The following is a 22,966-nucleotide window of genomic DNA, read 5'->3' as shown; positions in this document are numbered from 1 at the left end:
CAGCATGACGGTATACACTGACTCTCTCCTCTCTTTCCCCCCCAGGTGCCAGTTTAGGTCATGCTCACATCCAGCTGCTCTCATTGTAATTTACCCCCACACTACACCTCTGTTTGCATTTCATATCAGATATGCTAGATAAGCCCCAATGTAGTCATTAGCAGGTTGATAGAAAGTCAAATACTTTTTAAAAAGTAAATGTCAATCTACAATTCATCTCTTCTCTCTAATCTCTTCTCAGAACTTATATAATATCACAATAATAACACCAGCACATAGGAAATGTGTGGTCTCTGCATGTTGGAAAGAGTCCACATGAGGTCAAACTGTCGAGGACAAATGTGTATCATATCCTGCCATACGTGCCATGTTTGTCTGCACACATCATGTGTGGTTCTTAAGGTTCCCCTCATATTCCGCTCTCAGTGCCGGACGCTCCCCGCAGCACGAGCAGGGAATTCCCTCCTGGAGAGACCCTAACCTTTTCAGATCATTTAAATCCTTCTTTATAAAATGTTGTCAAAGTAATCTAATGATCTAACTGACTAATGCAAAAACGATGGGGTATGAAGGGAGTATGGAGATGCAGTTACACGGGTCCAGCAGCAGCTGTGACTGCCGGCGCTGGTTCTGCTGAGCTCAAGTCTCTTTGGCCACTGACTGGGAATCTTTGGTATTCTTGCCCTGCAGACTGACTGACAGGCATCACACAGGAGTAAATGCAATACACTATATAAAGAATACATTAGAATACAATAAATAAGCTACAACTAAAATATAAACATTAGAACTTGTGTGGACCCAGTTTAGAGGTGAAATACTGCCCCCTCTTCTTTGGAGCAGGTGGCTCAGAATTACACATTGAACCTTTTTAAAGTGATCAACTCTTTTTAAAATACATACAAAAAATATTTTATTTAAAATCTGGATATATTCATTACAGTTCATTTAGCTGACGTACAAAAAGTGTTCCTTTTTTATAATACTTTTAACTAAACCCATATTTTATTGCTTTAGGTCCCTAATTAGTACTGTGTGCTTCGACGCTACTTAATTGTTGCATCGTTATCAGGTGACTCAGCCACAGGTATTACTGGGATTCACAGGCATCAGTCAGTCTCTGTCTCTGAGTGTCGGACGCAAACTAAACACAACCTTTTGCTGCTTTTCTTTATCTTATGTGATTGTTAATTAAATCTTTTCGACTGTTGGTCGTACAAAATAAACTATTTGTCCCCACCAGTACTTTAGGAAATGTCATTGGACATTTATCACTGTTTCTGGACTTTTGGCAGAGCAGAAAGTAATTGGCGGGTTAATTTCTAATGAATTGATTGTTAGTCGCAGCTCTATACATGCAGTGTGATTGTGGCTGTGTGATGTTTTAACCCGGATCATATCGATGTCTTCCCTCTCAGCTGCTGTGACTGCATGGCCCATATGTGTCGGAGGAAGAAGGAGCTGAAGGCCAGGACGGTTTGGCTCGGCTGCCCGGAGAAATGTGAAGAGAAGTATCCCAAAAACGCCATCAAAAACCAGAAGTACAACATCTTCACCTTTGTGCCTGGGGTGAGGCTTTAAAACATTTTTTTTTTAGAGAAGAACAAAGTTGAGTGTATTTCTATATGTAACAGAAATCACATTTCATGCGCTGATCTTTGTTTCAATCACATTTGTTATGGCTCCTTCGAGCCAATCATCCCACTGTTAGTACCTTGTGTAGGCCTCACAGTGGCACCTCGTCCCTCTAGTTGAATTATGTGGATCTTTTCAAAGATTATGTAAAGCACAGTAGCATGCACAGGGGCTAATTGTTAACTTGTCTGTCATTAAGGTTAGGGTTTACACTGTAGGGGACATAAGAGATCCATCAGACTTACTTATTAAAAACCAAATGGTTCCATGATTAAGAGGACCGCCTTTGGCCCAGGCCTTAAAATGTCAACTGTCAGAGAACTGTTAGGCACGCAGATATTCTCGTCGATGGTGAACACAACGGCTCTGTTTTTCCTCCCTCCTCGTTGAATTATTAAATACACACAAATTGAGTTTAGCAGTTTGCATTTTTCCCTAAAGGTCAGGGGGGGTTCATTAACTGCCGAGCACCGTCCATTGATCCCATTGTGTCTGATAATCTGTGACAAGATGCAAGACTCTCATTATTGCAAACATTATTCAAAATTTGACCTTAGATGAATAGAAAACGAAGGGATCCCTGTTGATGGATGAGCCATTAGCAAAGAGCCCTCAGTAAGTCACAGGTGGCACTTGGGTATGTGTGATTTAAGAAAGTCGGCCTGTTTTCCCTCTTAATCCATTATTGCGGTGATCAGTCCTGTTTGTCTTGTGCTGTGTGTTTGTTCTGCAAACGACATTGTACCAAGTTTCCGTGCCACATGAAATCCCTACCCTGAATGCCATTTGAAACAGAAGTTCTCAAAGTGTCAGTTTCCATTAGGTTAATGTAAAGTTAACAGCATTAACAAGTATCTTATTCCACCTTGGAACGCGTACAGTAACCCATCCCGCCTGCTTTGTTGTTGCTGCATCCTCTTTGTCTTCTTTGGCAGCTGTCGTCGTCTTTGATTCACCTTGCTGACATGTTCACTCCCCTCGCTGAATCCTTCTCTTCTGCTCCCCTCTCAGGTTCTCTACCAGCAGTTCAAGTTCTTCCTCAACCTCTACTTTCTGGTGGTGGCCTGTTCCCAGTTTGTGCCATCGTTGAAAATCGGATATTTGTACACGTACTGGGCACCGCTGGTAAATGCACTTCAGTTTTCACTCTTTAATTGATTTGAAGAGCAACAATGTTTTGGTCTGTAATTAAAGCCAGTCAGAGCTGAAATGATTCGCTAAGTAATCGATTAGTTGATTGTCAAGTATTTTTGATGATTCATTTTCTTTTTACATATAAACATAAATATAAATAAATCTAAGGATTTGCTGCTTTTCTCTCTTTGAAAAAAAAAAAATATATTTTTTAAATTGAATATCTTTAACTTTTGGACAGTTAATCAGGCAACATGTACTTTGAATATTTCAACCTTGCTTTTGACGTGTTGCAGGCTAAACAAATAATTGATTAATCAAGCAAATAATCTGCAGATGAATCTTTTATTAAATGATCGTTCTGAGCAAATCTAAAGCCAAAAGGAATCCCCTACACATTTACACACGTAGGACTTTACCATCATCTTCTTATCCCATGTAGACAGATTGAAAATCTATGTTCCTGTTCCAGCTGTGTACTAATGATCAAGCTGATTAAAACCTTTCTTGGAGAAACAGTTTGTTGTTGTTGTGACCTCATTTGAGCATAAAGTCAATATGTTCCCTCTACAACTGACTAGAGTTCCTAAAGTTAGGGCTGAGTTGGAAGTAATTCTTATTTTTATTTAGCGTGAATACAGTGAGACGTGAACCTTTCCTGCGTGTAGCAGCCAGCGCTATCTGGCACGGTAATGAAGCTTTCTAATTGATCATGCTGTGTTTGATCTGCTTCACTCTTTTGTCTCCCCAGGGTTTTGTGTTAACGGTTACAATGGTGCGCGAGGCTGTGGACGAAGTGCGACGGTACCAACGGGACAAAGAGATGAACTCTCAACTCTACAGCAAGCTCACAGTGCGAGGTTAGTGAGAGGACTGAGAGAACACTATCCGCTCTCCTGCCTCTAACTGTTTGCTGACATTATGATAACGGATATTCTCTCCCCGTGCAATTAAGAGACGGCACTCCACGGGATCTACACTTGTAACAGAAGTCATTCTTCTCGCTGTAATTGCATTGATTTTCTTCTTCTCTCAGTTTCTCAAGACCGTATGATCTAAGATCTGTCCCCTTGTTGGATGTGTGGTAAAATCCCCCTGTGTGGTATCTGTGACCGTGGCTGAGGATGTAGCTCTCACCCTCTATGTGTTCACGTACACAGTTATGTGTTCACGTACACAGTTATGTGTGCTTGTGAGCGCAGAAGAAGAAGAAGGCTAGTGGCGCATATTGAGGCAATATAATTGAGTGACCCCATGTGCCATTGTTTCTGTCTATGCCTCTGACCAGAGATGAAAACAGAGGCGTATTACATTATCATGCTGGAGGTAATCAATCTGTTAGAAGGTGAGATTAAAGTGGGTTGTGGTTTTAAGAGTTGGCGTCATTTCCAAGGGCCAGTAATCAACACCGACAGTTTATTTCATTTAAATATTCACAGCGTATCTTAAAAATGAAGATTTAAATGTTATTCTGAAGTCTGTTTTTCTTCATTCAACCGTCTTTGTCCTCTTTCCTTAGGTAAAATTCAAGTGAAGAGTTCCGACATACAAGTTGGAGACCTGATCATCGTTGATAAGGTAAATCTGGAGTGTTTCCTCTCGATCGTTAAAGGATCAGTTTTTTTTTAAGTTTATGATATCAGTAGAGTTAACATCCATTTATTATTTAGGAAGTACATTTAGAACGCATTACCTGCATTTGTACTTTTGCTACATAAGAACTAGGTTGTGTTTTTAACTTTAACATCCTTCTGCATTGCTGGTATTAAAGTGTGAACCACATAGCCCGTTCTAATGTGACACACAAAGGCTCATGTGTGTCACACAGAATCTTGTCACTGAAGAATAACTACTGCATGACTTTACTTACTTCTCAGCTTCCTGTTAATTTAAAAAGAGTATTTGCCTTTTCCCCTAAGTTTTCCATTTCTGTGAAAGTTTTCCGCATCACTTTACTCTGGTCTCGGTGAAGATCAGTGATGTCATGCATCACTTCACAGTGTCCCACCTTCCAAAAGATGGAAAAGTGGATTTTAGGATTTTTTTAATCAGCTGTTCAGCCACTTTAAAGTAGATATAATAACTGAACTGGATTTGAAGGCACAGTGTTAATCAGTGTTTTGCTTTATTGTGACTGTGAAACCAACAATGCACTTTGATTCTATAACACTCACCTGTTAAGCATGTGATCTTCAGTTTCAGCTCAGCCAACAGGAAATACAGCTGCTGCTAGAAAGTAACATTTCTATTACTTTGTGTTAGACAGACTTTAAAAAACGGTTTCTCCTTCACCCTCCGGTCCAAGGTATTGACCTTGTTTAATTATTCAGGAAGATTCAAAGGGCTTTTGCCACAGAGCTCAGTAACACACCGCCATTTGCACTGTTGTTGTTATTATTTTTCTTTCTTTTTGTAGAACCAAAGGATTCCTGCAGACATGATATTCCTGAGAACATCAGAGAAAAATGGTGAGCTGGCAAAGTGTTGGTGTAACTTCATCAATGTAAAGCAGGACAATGCTGAACAGATGTAATCATCATCAGCAAACTCCTCCTGGATTCAAAATGGAGAAACATTAATTATTTATATACATTAATTATATATATATATATATATATATATATATATATATATATATATATATATATATATATATATATATATATATATATATATATATATATATATATATATATATATATATATATATATATATATATATATATATATATATATATATATATATATATATATAAAAATTTATATATATATATATATAAAAATTTATATATATATATATATAAAATTTATATATATATATATATAAATATAATTAATGTGTATATATATTTAGACAGACAGCATACCTTAAAATTGACCTTTGTGTGCCCTGTGGCACTTTAACTAACTGTGTAAAGATCATTTGGGTGAGAAATGTGACTTTTCCACACACTACCAGTCCTTTGACATAATCTCCAAGGCAGCCTGTCATTCATAGGATTTAACATTCTTCTAGTGACTGATGATGCAAATTCCAATTAATCAATAAGCTGCGTCACATCCTAGCTCTTTTCTAACGTCCATCGGCAGGAAATGTTCTGAGGACATCATTTCCATCAATCTTTGATGTGCCAATATGCTTGGCAGGGAGTTGTTGATGTCTTTATGCCTACACACGCACACACGCACACGCACACGCACACACATACATAAACACATCTTTATATTTCGCACATGTACTTTGTCTTTTTACACACACACACACACACACACACGCACCATTGCGGCAGAAGCAGCATGAATCCTTCTCCGTCATAGTGAACCCTCCAGGGATGGTTTATAGCTGCCCTTTACCCTTTCTGTCAAATAGTTGCTCTCATCCATCAGTTTCATATGTAATATTACCTCCGATCAATACAGGTCACGACTGCTCAACGTTTATCGGACCCTGCGGTGTCCACAGCAGCCACAGATGCTACAGGCTTTACTGTGCTGTTGGCGATTGACATCAGCTAGTTTATTACAGTAACATCATATTTAATTATCATTTCACACACTAATTGTGTTTGCATTTTTAATAAACAATTTCTGTGTGACATTTGGATTACAATTTACTTTATCAGAATATTTTCCATAATTGTTCTTGCGTCCCAAGATGTTTCACATAAATACAAAACGCAACATTTAACAAATAATACGAAAAGTTGATGCTGTGCAAACAATTGAATCTCTCCCTTTCACATTCAGTGTTCCACCCGGGTACACTCCAACCAAATTGATTAAAATAGCCCATCCCATGCTTTTCAAAAATGCTAATATTTTTCCATGTTGTATTTAATATGTATATACTCATACTAACTCCTCAATTATCTGTGTGGCATTTTGATGCAGACATAAAATCATCAATTCAACACATTTGTGGTTTTGCTGCTCCAGCCTTACTTCTGTCTGGTATGACGTTAGCGTATAGAGGCTAATGTTGGCTAACTTTAGATTACTGTGTAACTAACATCACCGAGTCGTGACTTTTCTCTACTTGTGCTGCTATTAGGCTACGTGTTTAGCATTCACCGTTATCCTGCAGCCGTCTTGATGGCATTTCTGTCCTTTTATTTCAGGTTCATGTTTCATCAGAACAGATCAGCTGGACGGAGAAACAGACTGGAAGCTGAAGGTTGCTGTCGGCTGCACACAGCGACTACCAGCAGTGGGGGTACGGATACATTACGATGTAGAGAATCTCTGGTAACAGACAAACAGATAGTGAATGAGTGTTCTGTTATCACTAAAAGCATTGCTCATCGAATGAAGTCGTGCGGCTGTGATGGAAACCTAATCACTGATGACGGACAGCAGGAACACTCTGAACCTTGACGGCCGCTTCCCTTTAACTGCAGGAGATACTCAACACTTAAGATTTAAGTTGAATTGTTGGGGCGTTTTCTTTTGTTGCCACTTAGTGTAATCACAAAATTAAAGTTTCAGCAAGTCATTTGATGATTGAGCCATATTAGGTTTCAAGAGACCTGAAGATAGAACCAGTTGTCGTCACTTCAGCCTCTGTACAACCTTCTTACAATGTTCTGCCTCAATGTGGGACGATTCATTCTGAGGATTAGAGAACGTCGAGATGGATCGTATTGACGCTCTTGTGCGATTTGTTCTCGGGCAGAAACAGATTCTTAATTTCTCTAATGGTGGAAACGTGAGCACATGTACAGAAGTGTTACCTCAGAGTATTACTCTTCTGTCCCTGAATACTAATTGATGAGGTCATGCTGTTTGTACTGGATGCTAATGGTAAAGTAAATGATTTGATTTGGCTTCAGAACTTCAGAGTACTGCCTACATGCTCACTTGAGTCTTTTTACTCCTCTGTGTCTGCTCCAAATCACTGAATAAGTCCAGTGTGTTCAGCAGCCACATTGATCTCTCTGAATGAATCAAGATGCCACAGAGTCTCCCAGCTTTCTCCTGTGAAATGCTGGAGCAACACTACTCTCCACTGGGGGTTCAGTAAAATAATCTTCCCTGCTCCTCTTTAACCGCTCTGCCCATGTTCTCACCAGGAGAACACTATCTGAGCATGACTGAGGGTCGCCTGGCCGCTGCAGAGGCTGCCCGCCTGAATAATTTAATATTTACAATCAATTGTATTCCACTTGGGGCTGAGGAAGCGGCTGGTGCTGGTGCTGGTTGCTTGACAGGCCAACGGCTGTAGTCTTACTTATTATGACTGAGAGAAACAGATTGGAAACTTACGGTTCAGTGTTTATTATTGCGTCTTCTTTCCGAGGTTTTATATTTAAACTGCTTCAACATATTTTCTTTCATCCCTGTTCAGTTGCATCCAATAATACATATTGCATTTATTTGGTAATAGCTATAAACGGGTCCACTTTGCAACAGAATGGAGAAAATTCATAAAATTCTTACACTTACAATGTTTTTCTGTAAGATTTAAAATCACGAGATGCTGTTAAATGTTCTGATAGTACCTGTTTCTTTAGTTAAGATTATTTAAAGTTTAAAGTTCATGCTCAAGTATGTCATTATAGGAATTTAGTCATCCTTTAACTGAAGGGATTCTAAAGGATTTCAGCATTAATGTATAGAGTGCAAACATTAGAGCGCAGTAGAAGAGACGCCTGTATGGTAAAAGGATCCCTGTGTTAATTCATTAAAGACGACTGCGTGATTAATTAATACTGAATCCTTTCTGTTGTCTCAGGATCTCTTCTCCATCAGCGCTTACGTCTACGCCCAGAAGCCCCAGCTGGACATCCACAGTTTCGAGGGGAACTTCACAAGGGTACAGTAACTCGTTGACATTTTTATAACCCGTTAAACACATGCAGAGTTTTTCTATAGAAACTGGATTGACATAGAAGATGTGTATCACTGCAGTGTGTTGACAAGCGGCAACAATGAGAGCTTGTGTGTCCATCTGGGCCTGTTGTTATCTCCGGCAGGCATACCTCTTACATCACAGGCAGGTTCTCGCAGCTCCATCCGTCCCGTCCTGCTTGTTGCTCAGTGATTTTTTTTTTTTTTTCTCTTCTTCTTCTTCTTTTTTTTTATTTTTTTTTATTAATAGCAGATTAGCGCAGCCCCCACAGAGAGGAGAGCTCCAGTACAAAGGCGGGCTTTGTGGCCCGTCTTCACTCTTGGCCACACACCAGGCTTAGTGAGGGAGCACTTCCTCCGCTCATTCATCCTCCGCGGCCTTCCTTTGCATAGCGTGTGCTTTTAGTCTGAGCAGGATGGGAAAAAAAATGGGTTCCCACAGATCCGCAGCAAATGAACTTACCTATTTATGAGGGTTTCTTTTTTCCTTTTTTCCTTCCTTGAGACGGATATGGTGGCTTTGTTTCCGTGGTCTTTATTGAGACCCTCTGCAGTTATGAACACCGTAGTTTGATGCCAATGTCAGAGCGGTCAAGCCCTCAGCAACCTGCCATTTATTTTTCATGCACCTCTTCCCATGTTTGAGTGGATTGACAGGATGTGGGTGCTTAGGTATCATAATTATCATATCAGGCAGGCAATTTGAGCCGAAACTGGAGCCTTGACTCTGCACTCCTGACTCGAGCCGTTTTCAGTGTTCGTCTTTATTTAAGAGAGAGGGGTAAAATGGGGAGGGGGAGGGTGAAACAAGAGGATCTCCAGGGGCTTATTTATCACTGAAATCTCATCTACGTGTACTCTCTATACTGTTTTTAAAAGGAGCCTCTATCGCCATGCCAAATCTAGTGAAAGTATTGATAAAGGGACCACTGTATTGCCTCAGTCTGCACTACTGTGTCAGGTGCTTGTGAAAATTAATGGCACAGCAGAGCCCGGACATTCTGGGCCGGCTGTGCGCACTCTTAACTGAGCTCCTTTTTCCTCAATTCTGTACATCTGAAAAAAAATTTTTTGTGGGAATTTTAGTTTGCTTTGACAAAGTGTTTTGCCCAAAATGGAGAATAAAATGGCAAAATAAATTATTTTACTGTATTGTGTGACACTTATGTTTCCAAATGAGGTTTAAAACCACAATATATGTGTGAATATATTGATCCTCCAATAAAACTGATTAGTTTAGCGAGTTGTGCAGAAAATGTAAGTCATTAAGTCATTGCCATATTATTTATGAGACAAATACTGTGACACAAGTCCATCGCTAAAAGAAAATTCCTGGCTCCTTAGTTATTGTCTTTCTTTTCTGCCCTTGGGCCACATTGAAAAATACTAAATAGAAGTTGGTTAATTACAGAAATATATTTACAACATTGACTTTCTTTCAAGCAGGTATCTCTCCTCTGACACTCGGTAGTTTATTTGAGTTTCTGTTTTGCCAAACAAAGTGTTTCAATATGGGAACTTGTCAGAGAACACTGTCACTTTAAAACACTGAAAACTAAATTCTAGACTATTTAACAAACCGTAAACATTTATGTTTTGATGATATTTGTGTGTCCTGCTCAAGTATGTGCCTTTTGGAATTCACGTTTTTGAACTACAATTCCCCTAATTCACTGTTAGTTCGAGAGTTGCATGGACGCACAGTGCTAATACGGTCTCTACGGGCTATAATGTGTACGATAAGTCCTTCCTGTAGTCTTACGAGACGTTTTATCCTGTAGGAAGACGCAGATCCACAGATCCATGAAAGTCTGAGTATTGAACACACTATCTGGGCCAGCACAGTCGTTGCATCTGGTAAGTGAATGACAACTTTCACTTCTATTCTTCACTTTAAATTGTATTGATATTTTCCAGATGATGCCTCGCAGACACAATGTGTTGATTCCACGTAACGCTGTAGAATGGCTGTGTTTGTGTCTGCCCTGCTGCCCGTTGAATCTCTACCATGTTTATTAAAACACTGTACATTTTGTACAACATGTGTTAAAAGGTATGTTTTTTTTTTATCCAACTGTTTTCATTAGCAATTAAAATCTACGCATAAAAAAAACATAAAAAATACAAACAGACCTGGAAGTGTAATAATAAATTCAAAAGAATCAATGCACCCTGTTCTGCTTCTTCAATTGTACACACACATGCATGTCCTTCTGGGACTCACCGTTACATGCACCCACTCCAGCAAAGACTAATAAAAAGAGAAGTGCATGTAACCTGGTTTAAGTCCGGACTGGGGTCCTGATTACATTTCACCACCACGACACCCACCATAGTGACCCACTGTAAATGTGTGAATATCTTTGTATGGTATGTCTTTCTGCATTGTGTGTGAGTGTGTGTGTGTGTACTTGTGTTGTTTTGTCTCGTGTACTGTTTTCTGTATATTCGTGTTAAGGACCCCTTGAAAAGAAAATGATTCATGTCAGGCGGTTCACCCTAACGACATTTCTATAACACAGCCCGGTAAACGTGGATGAGAAGAGACTCATTTATAACACAGCCTGAAAGCTGTGCAACATTAGAATACAAAAACAAACCCAGTCACCAATACCAGTCCCTGCTCATCATTGTACTTAATGATTGAGGTGATTCATGGCACTAACCCCTGAAGGCGTTTGATGTGATACTGCTATGTGTGTGTTTTGAAGAACCCTGAGAATGCCCACAGCTGAGGTAATGCTCCCTCGGTCCAACTTAGCGATTCCCCACAGAAACGGTCGTGTCAGTTGAGAGTGTTTGTGACGCTCCCAGCGATGGCCACGCCATTGATTTGCGGTGTTACTCTCCCCTCTGGCCTGACCTTGACCAGAAGAACAAACACACACACACACACACACACACTCGCACAAAAAGCCTGACTTGGACCCCTTACATTATCTCTGCTTGGGAATGTCATTGTCTCTCACAAGCTTCTCCTTGACAGACACTTTCATCGCCTCTACTGTGGCATTCTGGGCACTTGAACTGGCTCGGATCACCGTGTATTCACTCTCCTGCAGGCCCCTGTCCAGCTGTGACAAGGGAATTAGTTGTTCGCATATTCAAATTGAAGCCCCCTCTGCATGCTGAGCCACAAACCATTTGTCAAATCGCTCAATATTTCTGAAGTTAGAACTCAACGAGAGCAATTCATCACCTTTCTGCTCGGGTCCTCGTTCTCTCTGCCTGCTCTTCACTTTGCTCCTTTTTGTTTTCTGCCCGTTTTTTAACTTCCTTTCCCTTTTTTTTATAGTTTGGGGATTTCAGGGGCTGTATTTAGGTTTATTATTGCCTTTGCTTTCCCATTAAGCTCATTTAATATTAATGACTCATTAATCCTTCGTAATAAGGCCACCGTAATGAATTGGCAAATAAAGATGGCAGAGTATTGATCAGGTTTTATGAGCTTCCATAGGGTGGCTGAGGGCCCTGAGAGTCTAAGCGTATTAAACTCCTGTCTGTTGGCTTGAGTGGCAATGAGACAAAACTGCCTCAGCTCAGCCTTATTGTGTTTCCTCTCATGCAGTTCATCTTACTTGACCGTGTGTGTGTGTGTGTGTGTGTGTGTGATGGTGATGGTGGGGTGCAGTTAATGAGCAGCATTACTTTCCTTGTCTCTCTCCTTGGCAGGCACGGTGATAGGGGTGGTGATCTACACAGGCAAAGAGACCAGAAGCGTACTGAACACGTCCTCTGCCAAGAACAAGGTGAATACTTCTTTAGTTTTTGTGTTTCTGCAAGGGAGACGGCAAGTTCTGTGATTTGTTGGAGACTTTTTGTTTCCAAATGCTTATAAATGTAAGATTGTTTTTTTTTTTTGTTAGTTTTTTTTTTTACAATGTGATGAAGATAACGTGTTATGATGATATGTGATTATTTTCATCATTTATTAATGTGGCCATACATTTCTTGAATTATCGATTATTAGTTTGTATAAAATGTCACCACCACAATTTACTAAAGCCCAAGAAGACACGTTTACTATCATAAGACAAAGAAAAGGGTCAGAGTTCGGAAGCTGGAACTAAGTAATATTTGTGATGTATGCTTAAAAAAAGATAATACATTTTTTGTTCAATAAACCAATAGTTTTGTATTTAAATAATGGCACTAAAATACACTGAGTGTTTTTTGTGCCTAGATTTGCACTGAAAAAAAATCCTGAATTTAAACAATATATTTTGGTTTTACCTTCTTGCAAACCAAAGAAATAAACATTTGTTTCATGCCGTTTCCAAAGAATGAACAACAATAAATAAATATTAAAGGACTGCCAGGTGTATACAAATAAATGTTTTGTAAAAGCTGCAGAGGGTGAAACACCTCACACAAAGTAGCAGCTGTTCCAGGTTCCCCTTCATGCCATCGTTTCCCCCCCCCCCTTGCCTCTAATCACTAATCAATCACTATGGCGAGGTGGTTTTTTAACCTTGACTTTCTAGATAAAGTTGGACCTGTCAATGCAAAAGGTCAGCGCCAGTTGCTAATTAACCAAAAGGGAAATTAACTAACCGAGGATTTAAATGACATTTGCAGCAGAAAGTTAATCCTACAGAATCCCCATCGAGTGTTTTGTCCCCAGATTGAGGAGATTAATGAAAATCTGATTCTAAATATAAGATTTTACCTGGAAGATAGACACGGGTCAACCGACGGAGGCGGGCGTCAGCCGTATCTCAGAGCGGTGTTTTCTAGCTACAGTCGTTCCGCCGTGCAGTGACTTTTACACACAAAGTTATCACCTACAACAGTCTGCAGCACTAAAGCTCTGCGTGGCACAGCACAGCCCCCTCCTACTGCAGCACCGTTTTGACACCAGTGTCTTTTATTAAGAACGCTGATGTGGCCGGTCGAACGGCGGGGGCCGCTGTTTTGTGTAAGCTCGACAGTTGAGAGGAATTCAATATTTCAAGGAGATGATGTCAGAAGTGTCAATATGGAGACTGGAGATTGGGGGAGAAAGTCGATACAGTGTGGCTAAAGTCGCAAGAACGTTTTGGCCTCATATAATCTGTTGTGACACCGGCCAGGACAATGCCTGCACTTGATCAATCTGACAGGACGTCAGACATAGATTCGCTCTTTGTCTCAGGATTGTTAGACAGACCTCTGTCTGAGTGAAGAGGCAGAACAATGTCATTTAAACAAGAGGTCGCTCTTCAATAAAGCATGTTTGTTTCAACAACATATCCAGCTGTCAATACTCTCTCCACATGTCTCTCAAACTGTGTTTAAGAATCAATTTCAGTTTATTTTCTTCACTTCCTTGATTTGCCGGTGTCTCGATGCTCTAAACAATGCGCTCCCGACTGACTGAAGTCCTGATATGCTTTGCTTGTAACTCGATAAATATTCATGTCCTGGGGCTGCAATTCTTCATCACATTTCACACACACATGCTAAAATACAAACCACACAGGCTGATCGAATCATTCCTTTCACTTTTAATGGCTTGGAGATGAATGGAGTAAAATATGCACTTTTCTTTATTTTATTCATTGATAGCATCTTTAGGTTGAGGTAATTGAGTCCTCCCCCACCCCCCCCCCCCCCCCTTGACTGAATGAATAATGACTTCATCTGATCCCCGGCAAGGCTAGGAAAATTTAGACGAGCCATTGTTCAAGCAGAAGGGGATTCTTTGCTTTTCAGGCATGCACTGTGCTCTCTGTCTTAATTTTTCTTCATTTTAATCCACCCAAACCCCCTATTTTTCTCAATAGCTCAACCATGAACCATGTAGTGAGGCAGCGGGGTGGGGAGAGACCCACCCACTCGCTCCCCTTACCCTTACCCTTCTCCGCACTCTGCTACTGGGAGTTTAACAGCAACTGATAAATCAGTCACACTGGTCTCCCTGCTCTCCCAGTTCCTCAGGGGATTGGGCTTGGTGGGGGTTTGGGCAGTGGAGGAATTCTGCTGCTTTTTTATATGTGCTTGCCCCCTCCCCTCCTTTTCAGAGCAGATCCTTTATTTGAGGGAGGAGAGATGTTATGTTCTGCTGTTTTTGTAAGCGTGGTGCGTCAGAAGAAAGCCCTCTGTGTACCGGGCTTTGCTGTGAGCGCTGCCAGAAAGGGGAAGGGCACTTCTTTATTTGACATCTTTTTCCCACATGCTCCATTGGCTGGGAGATGCACTCGAAAAATAAAAGACAACTCCGACCCCTTTTTTGTCTTTTTTTTTTTTCCTCCATTTTCTTTCAGAAAGCCATCTCAATATGGGAACTTTATCTATTTTTGAGACCCTTTGACCTTCTGTTGCATTCAAGGACAATACTTCAGCAGGACAATAATGCAGCTTGTAGTTCACCACAAAATAGTGCCACCAATAAACTTATTTACGTCGTACACATGGTTTGCATGATAAAAGCCTGCAGCTAAGAGTGTCTTTCATTGGCTTTGTTTTTTCTCCCTGTGTAGCATATTGTAAGGCTTTGGGAGCAGATGGGGAACTTACAAAGAGTCTTATACAATGTTTACCCTAAGTCTCCCGTCTGGACTTAATATTGTAAGGTTACGAATTGTGTGATTCCCATTGAAGGAAAACATCACAGTCCTCAAGCGATGGAGTGTAGAACGGACCAAACCGAATGCACACAGGATTATCTTCATAATTAATTCCATGCTAACCTGCTTAGTGAGTAGGACGGGGATGTTGTAATATCTGCTGACCTCTGACCTCTTGTCCCCACAGTTTGGCTTACTGGACCTCGAGCTGAACCGCCTCACCAAGGCTCTGTTCCTGGCCCAGGTCATTCTGTCTGTTGTCATGGTAGCAGTGCAGGGTTTTGTGGGTCCTTGGTTCCGAAACCTTTTCCGATTCGTCGTGCTTTTCTCCTACATTATCCCCATCAGGTACTTTTGTGATTCTCCTCGTTCTTTGAAATGCCGTTGTTGTATGGTTGCTATTTTGTGAACTCAGCCCAATACATATGGACATTGATATGCTTTTTATTAATTCTTCAAGCGGAACATTTGGTCTCAAAATGGAAAAAAAAATAGATGAATGATTTAAATGAGAGAATCTTCCAGTCCAGCTTTAAATCCCCAGATCCCCATCTGCTTCTTTAATTCAGCTTTTGTTTTTCCTGTACGCGTAGTTTGCGTGTAAACCTGGACATGGGGAAGTCGGCCTACGGCTGGATGATTATGAAAGACGAAAACATCCCCGGCACTGTTGTGAGAACCAGCACCATCCCAGAAGAACTGGGCCGGCTAGTCTATCTGCTGACAGACAAGACGGGTAGGTGTTCACACGCTGAAGATCACATGTACAGCACTTCAGTCAAAGCTAATTTCTAAACATGTTCAAGAGGGCTGCTGGTTTGCATACAAGTAAAGGCTCTACACCAGGGGTGTCAAACTCATGTTAGTTCAGGGGCCACATACAGCACAATTTGATCTCAAGTGGGCCGGACCAGTAACATCACAGCATAATAACATATAAATAAAGACAACTCCAAATATTTCCCTCGTTTTAGTGCAAAAAAGCACAAGTACATTCTGAAAATGTTCAAATTTGACCTTTTTACAAAACATTATGAACAACCTGAAATCTCTTAAGAAAAAAAAGTGCAATTTTAACAATATTATGCTTCAGTTTATCATTTACACATGTGTGTTACAATTTACAGATCACAGGGTATCTACAAAGGCACAAAACATTTTGTTCACGGGTATCTGGAACAGTATTTTACTTTATGATCAAAACAACTCATTTTTACACTTTGCAAAGTCATCCCGCGGGCCGGATTTGGCCCCCGGGCCGCATGTTTGACACCCCTGGATTAAGAACTCATGTAAGACCAGAAACTTGTTCATCAAAACCCAAAGACCGAATATATTGATGCCTCATTAACTCACATTGAATTTTCACCACTTAATTGCAGTTAAATAATACACATTGTGAGTTAAAGAAGAGCTGAGGACAAAGGTTTCAACACATCTTCTGAATGTGTGTTGTTTAAACCTCTGACTTCTCTCATTTCACAATCATGGCCTGATTCTCTAATAACAAATAGCTGCTCTTTACTAATGCTAGACAACGTGCCAGAGTGATAAACGCCTACTGCGCTCCGAACATGCTTCTTTGTCTGATCAAGGTAGGAATAGATTAGCTGTAGAGCCTATTTATCCAGGTTGATAGTTAAAGCACATGGAAAGAAGAACAAACAATCAATCCAATAGAATTGGTTAACCCCGTGGCTCTAATGTTTTTGGAAGTGAGATGCCCTCTAATCAGCTTTATGCTCTATCGGCACACATTCTGGCAACCGACATCCATTAAAAAGAGGCCACTGCCCTGGTTTTCAGAGTGTTTTCTTTTAGTGTCTGAACATTTACTCAGTCTTTTTGTATGCAATGGTGCGTTTTGTCTGTTAGGCAGAGAGGACATGCAGTCCATATTGGTAATGAGATTAGGTCAACGAGAAGGCAGTCACATCAAGCCTGCAGGTCCCATGATGCATTGTAGACACTCCTCTGGGGACAGATGCTGTGCTTTCTGTGTATTTGTGTTTATTTCATTTGTGTCATGGAGTAGTGGCTGTGTGATTAAAACACCTGATTTATTTGTATGTGTTTTGTTTTTTTACCCATTAAACAGCTGACATTGTTTTATATAAACACTCGTAGTCCGAAGTCCGAAGTTATTGTTTGACCTCCAGGATTTAGAGTTTTACCAAGATCCCCATTAGCTGATGCAGAACATCGCCTACTCTTCATGGGCTCCACACAGATCATAAAACATGACAACAGATACTTACAGACCTTGTTTCAATTTTGAGAGCAAACGCAAAACAAAAATGTCATTTAAATATAGAGCTGAATTAAAATGTTATTGTGTCAGAATTTGAGCAGCCAGTGTGGCAGACTGACTGTACACACAGTGTGTCATTGAAAGATACAGTTTGTGAGCGTTTGATTAGAGTTGGACAGGTGAATCGGTCAGAGCAATATATTTGCTGATATTAACATATTACAGATACAATGTGTAAAATGTAGTAACATGAAATTCCAGAACAGAAATGCCAACCTGGGCTTCAGTGAACTTTGAAACAATGTCACTATTATATAGTTTCCCCCCAAAGAGAACACTGACCAGCTGATTTATTATTTGTTTTTTTTTTAAACAAAGTTTTCGAATAAAGTTGTTTTTACATTTTGTTTAAAAAAAAGAAAAAAAAAGATATTTCGATTTCTAGTAATTGCTGTATCGGCCTAAAACATCCAGTATCAGTCGGGCTTTACTCTTGATGCTTCTGCATTAGGCTCTGACGATAACGGAAAGAAAAGATGTGAAAAAGTCATATTTAAATAGTGATAAAGTGATGTAAGTTCTTTATCATTTGTTTTGTAACATGTCATTGGTCTTCTGAACGGCAGGCACTCTCACACAGAACGAGATGGTCTTCAAGCGGCTGCACCTGGGAACAGTATCCTACGGCACCGACACCATGGATGAGATACAGAGCCACATCGTCCAGTCGTATGCACAGGTGAGATATGTTACTGTCCAGAAGGGCTGCAAATAAGCATCATTTTCATTCAGTTGATTAATCCTAACATTAAAACACAACCAACATCCAGAAAGGTGTAGCATTGAATTTTGGTGCTAATTTGGGAGTGGCTCAACGTTCTCCTTTTTAGCAATACAAATATAAGAATTCCCATTAAATGGTATTAAATCCTAATGGTCCAGTATGTAACACTGGACAGAACCAACCAAAACAAAGCACAACTTGTCTCTTAGGATACATTGAAATACAAATGTGTTGACTCATGTTTTTTCTGCTTATTCACGCCTCTCCCTGTAGAGCAGTTTGATCAATTTTTATATTTAGCTAAGGATAAGTTTAGCCAGGAAGAAGCCCATATTGTTCATTCATCACGCAGGGTCCCTGAGCGAGTCCTCGTACTGTAAGCAAGTGTTTTCCTCACTGGGTGGCTCAGATCTGGCTGCAGTCTTGACAGAATGATATTGTTTGTTCTCAGCCAGCGCCAAACAGCTGTTCAGCACTGAAACCATCTGCCCCACACCCTTAATGTGTAATCTCAGCTAATGAAAAATGACTAGTCTTTTTAGAGCCGCACAGCCGAAGCAGGGCAGAGCAGCAACGCCGCTGTCCAGCTCCTTTTTACCATGTTGCTTTTTCTTTGCTATCACATTGACTTAATTACAGGAAGCTATTATTGTTTTAAGCACTATTATTATTTTAAACATTATTGCATCCTGATTAATGCAGCAACTAACAGTGATGTCATTTTTATTATTTTTTCAACAAATCTATTAGTTTTATAAATCTTTAAAAAATATTATAAGAAATCATTTTTACTTCACTTTTATCACATATGACAAAGACGAGCAACAACAAGCTGGAAGCAGTTAGTAATCTGTTAGTCAACAAATTGATGAATTGTTTCATCTTTAATCCAGACGGAGTCATTTACAAGGAATTAATTGCAATTTCTATGATGCAACTAAATAGCGACATCAACCCCAATTGATCAACATTAAACTACCTAATCCAGCACTGAATTTGAAACTTGATTTACGCAGATCTGCTGTCTTCTAACCCTGCTGTGCATTCAGTAACAGCCTCTTCATGTAGCTCAAACACTAAACTGACAACATAACCCAATGATCTCTCCATTGATCTTTCAGTCACTCTCGATGAAGGTTGTCATCTTGCGTCCTTACTGTATTCCCCCATCGCCCCCTCCTTCCCAGCCTGGCAGGATTGAAGGTTAATAAGCCAAAATCAAATGCTTCAGTAGAGCGCATCGCCCCCGTCGAACGCAGCTGGCACAGTGGGCTGTCTGCCTGCTCGCTAGTCACCACCCAGTTAAACTGATGGCTGATGTCAAAACAGCGGAACACATACAGATGCAGCCATCTAGAATTTCCCCTCCAAGCCGAAGGCCAGCCGGCTGACAGCTGACTGACTTCCAAATCCCGGTCCCTGGGAGTCTCTCCCCCCCCCCCCCCCCCCCCCCCTTCCTGTTTCCTGACAGGTGTTTAGATTCCACTGTACACACACCCATTCATTCAATTGCAGGGTTTCACCATGAGATGGCACTTCCTTCACAAAAACACATAAACCAGCTGAAGTACACTGAAGAGCCATTTGTCTTTGTTTAGGCCGTGGTTTACACAGAAGACGCATGTAGAATGATCAAACTTCATTAATGTTTGCCCCCCCCTCAGTTGTCAAAAGGTAATAATCGCATATTTGTAACCCTGATTGATTCAGTGGAATGTAACTAAGCCCATTTACTCAAGTACTGTTCTCATCATGACACGCATTAAGATTCACTACCATTTGTACTCTTGGATGCCATTGGAACTATTTGTATTATCAAACTTTGCGACCTAAATACAGTATTCAGATATTTTTCATTGTGATAAACAGAAAAACATTACAATCTAAATCGTATTGCTTTCATTTCTATGTCATTCTGTTGAATAACGCATTTTTAGAGCTTTCATAGACATAATAAGAGGAATTATCAGGCAGGCACTAGAGGCGTGTCTCCTTCAGCTGAGTCGCTATTTAATGCATAAAAACAACAATCAAAGAAAAAAAAGATAAATGAAAAAATGATCATCAGCATAATATTGTCATGATCTGGTTATTGTATGATCCTGATATCATAATATTCATTAAAAGAATGCTCTGTGTTGGAAGCACATTTCCTTATGTCAAATGCGATAAAACTGATTTATTTTGGCTGCAGCAAACTGCTTCCACCACTGCGCGCCACCTGGTGGAAAAATAAACCATTGCAACTGATTTCCACGTAATGCGCCATTGGGGCGTTACCTGTCGCCTCGCGTTCACGACGTAATCTGCGGGGGATTGCTTTTCAGCCAAGTACCTGACGATTCCCCAGCAGGGATCCCTCACGGACCTGTCAAGGTACCGTCAGGAGGGGACATTCTAGGTGGCTGTATCTGTAAAAGGTCCTCAAATCAGATATAATACGTTAAGGCGATGATGCAACACTTCCCCTCGCTCGTTTAGCGTGAAAAGGAGTGTCGGAGTGAATTGGCTAGGAGTGTAGGATTCCTTCCAGTTGCCATGTTCAGGATCATACATCTAGGAAATAAATGCAATGTTGGAGCATAGGAAAGGCCTGAGAAGGTTCTTTACGTGATGTGTGTATTAGTTGGCAATCACATGTAATCATTAGGTAGCTTATTTCATTAAGTTTGATTTGTAGTAATTTCTCTACATAGCTTTTGTAGGAATATACCATACCAGTTGGAGCCATTAGTCCAAATTAAATTTGGTGCATCACCAGAAATATAAATGATTAAAACCTCGCACACTTTTGACTGTTTGGACATCACTGATCTGAGGTCAACTACATTTAGCTCATACATGTGACTGAAATGGCACCATGTCCTTAAATCCCAGGTTATTTGTCGTCTTATTTTTAGGTGACCTCCCAGCCCTCCAATGGTAGCACCAGTGGCACCACTCCATCGAGGAAGACCCAGACGTCGGGACCAAAGGTCCGTAAGAGTGTCAGCAGTCGCATCCACGAGGCTGTGAAGGCCATCGCCCTGTGCCACAATGTCACGCCCGTCTATGAGTCGCACACCATCGTGAACGGAGAGACGGAGTCTGCTGAAGCCGACCAGGACTTCAGTGATGACAACCGCACCTACCAGGCCTCCAGCCCCGACGAGGTGAATATGAGACGCCCTGAACAGTTTCAGCACGTCCAGCTTAATTAGAAAACAGGAGTCAAAAGAAAAATGGACGGATTTTAAATTGGTTGATGTTGGTTTTTAGACAGAGGGGGGTCACTAATATTTCAGAGGTTGCTCCCCAAGTTTAGGTTATAGTTCTACTTGCAAATCATAATTAGCAGGTTGAATGGTGTCCAATGAGTTCCGTTCCCTTTGTGCGGCACAAAATGAAATCTGGCCTGATGAAGTATTTGAAGAGGAACATGTTGCCGAAAGAAAACAAAGCTTTACACCTGACAGGTGACATATTTCCAAACGTTTCATATCAGTTGTGTTGAGGATTCACAAGTATCTAGCTAGCTACAATGTTGCTAATGTGAACGTTAAAGAGACATTGTTGATAATAACTGCTGTCCAGTGCGTTTTCACTGTCCGGGAAAACGCGTTTCGGTATCTCCCTCTCCTTTTCAATCACTGTAAATTCAGCCATTGTCATTGTCAAATGATTTCACCTTTTAGTATGAGTCCCTTACATGTTCTGATGAAAATGGTTGCGAAGGACCTTCTAGCAACACATAAGGGAATACTTGAGTAGCTAAGGACAAACACTTGGAGATCAATATGTTTTCTTATGGTGATTTTATGCAAATCCTTTCTTTCTAATCCGTCCTTAGATTTACATTTAAATGTTCTTTTATGCAACCTGGCACGGTTCCTTTTTAAGCTGTTTTTCATTCTTATATTTAATGCAATTTTTCGGTACAAAAGAGACTAACCATAAACAACCAGGTCACACCTTTCCTTTGCAAGTTGTTGATCTATGGTCGTATTTTCAATCGTGATTTTAAAGGGTCTCATATCTGGATTAAATCCGTTTTTATACCAAGTGCCCTTCTGGCGAGAATAAACTGAGATTATCAGGAGCAAAGCCTGTGTGCCCCTCTCCACAGCTTCCCCCTGTCTTCATGTTTTATTGGTGATCCTAAATAACCCTGGTTTGTCATAATAGTCATTTCATGAATAGAAAGTCAGAGGTCATGAACCCCTCGTAGAGGTTAAGCTATTTAATCGTCTGTATTTGCTTCCTGAGAATTTACTGCTCCAACTGAAGGAAGAATGCAGCGGGAAAAAACGATCCCCCAAAGGTATCTCTATAGCTTCCTTTCCTCCGGCCGTTTCTCCATGTAACCCAAGAGTTTACGGCTGAAGGTGCTACTAAGCTTTTATATATAGCCCTTTCTAATCATACTAAAGAATGTATCAATAGAGAAATCCAAGGAGAATGAATAGTAAATACTGGGACGACAGGGAAAGATTTTTGATCAGGAAAAGTTACAGTCAGTATTTGTTTAAAGAGATGATTAATGCATATTGAAGGGTAGTTAATCTTCCCTTACCCACCAATTTCAACGCTGTTTGCACGTTTATCACCCATGACATGTGAGGCTTCGGAACGCCTTTGTGAGACTTACTTGCATACTTTGTGTCGAACCCCCAGTCTAGAAGTCGAGCAATCAAAATAAAGATAAAAAGGTGGCGATACATAAATCTCTGTTTTCCATTTTGCCCGTCTGTCCTCCCCCTGAGTTGATGTATATATTTATTTATATCC

General features: G+C 40.5%; 1 protein-coding gene across 5 annotated transcripts in view; it reads left to right on the top strand.

Annotated features, from left to right (window-relative positions):
• atp9b (ATPase phospholipid transporting 9B) overlaps window positions 1-22,966 on the top strand; it is a 41,930-nt gene that overhangs the window by 5,225 nt on the left and 13,739 nt on the right. For 3 of the 5 annotated variants that reach the window (XM_029442915.1, XM_029442911.1, XM_029442912.1), the window contains 13 exons: window positions 1,419-1,569; window positions 2,647-2,760; window positions 3,521-3,629; window positions 4,289-4,347; window positions 5,186-5,237; window positions 6,888-6,982; window positions 8,501-8,581; window positions 10,398-10,473; window positions 12,289-12,365; window positions 15,352-15,512; window positions 15,758-15,900; window positions 18,042-18,154; window positions 21,100-21,351. In XM_029442915.1, the coding sequence (XP_029298775.1) occupies window positions 1,419-1,569; window positions 2,647-2,760; window positions 3,521-3,629; window positions 4,289-4,347; window positions 5,186-5,237; window positions 6,888-6,982; window positions 8,501-8,581; window positions 10,398-10,473; window positions 12,289-12,365; window positions 15,352-15,512; window positions 15,758-15,900; window positions 18,042-18,154; window positions 21,100-21,351 (1,483 nt within the window). Of the gene's footprint in view, window positions 1-68; window positions 86-1,418; window positions 1,570-2,646; window positions 2,761-3,520; window positions 3,630-3,952; window positions 4,096-4,288; window positions 4,348-5,185; window positions 5,238-6,887; window positions 6,983-8,500; window positions 8,582-10,397; window positions 10,474-12,288; window positions 12,366-15,351; window positions 15,513-15,757; window positions 15,901-18,041; window positions 18,155-21,099; window positions 21,352-22,966 lie in introns of those variants that run through there. The other 2 variants (XM_029442913.1, XM_029442914.1) reach the window with 2 other exon arrangements.

This window comes from Cottoperca gobio, chromosome 11 (genome assembly GCF_900634415.1).
Source record: "Cottoperca gobio chromosome 11, fCotGob3.1, whole genome shotgun sequence".
NCBI lineage: Eukaryota > Metazoa > Chordata > Actinopteri > Perciformes > Bovichtidae > Cottoperca > Cottoperca gobio.
Note: the sequence above shows the minus strand (reverse complement) of the source record. Positions and strands in the feature narration are given on the sequence as shown.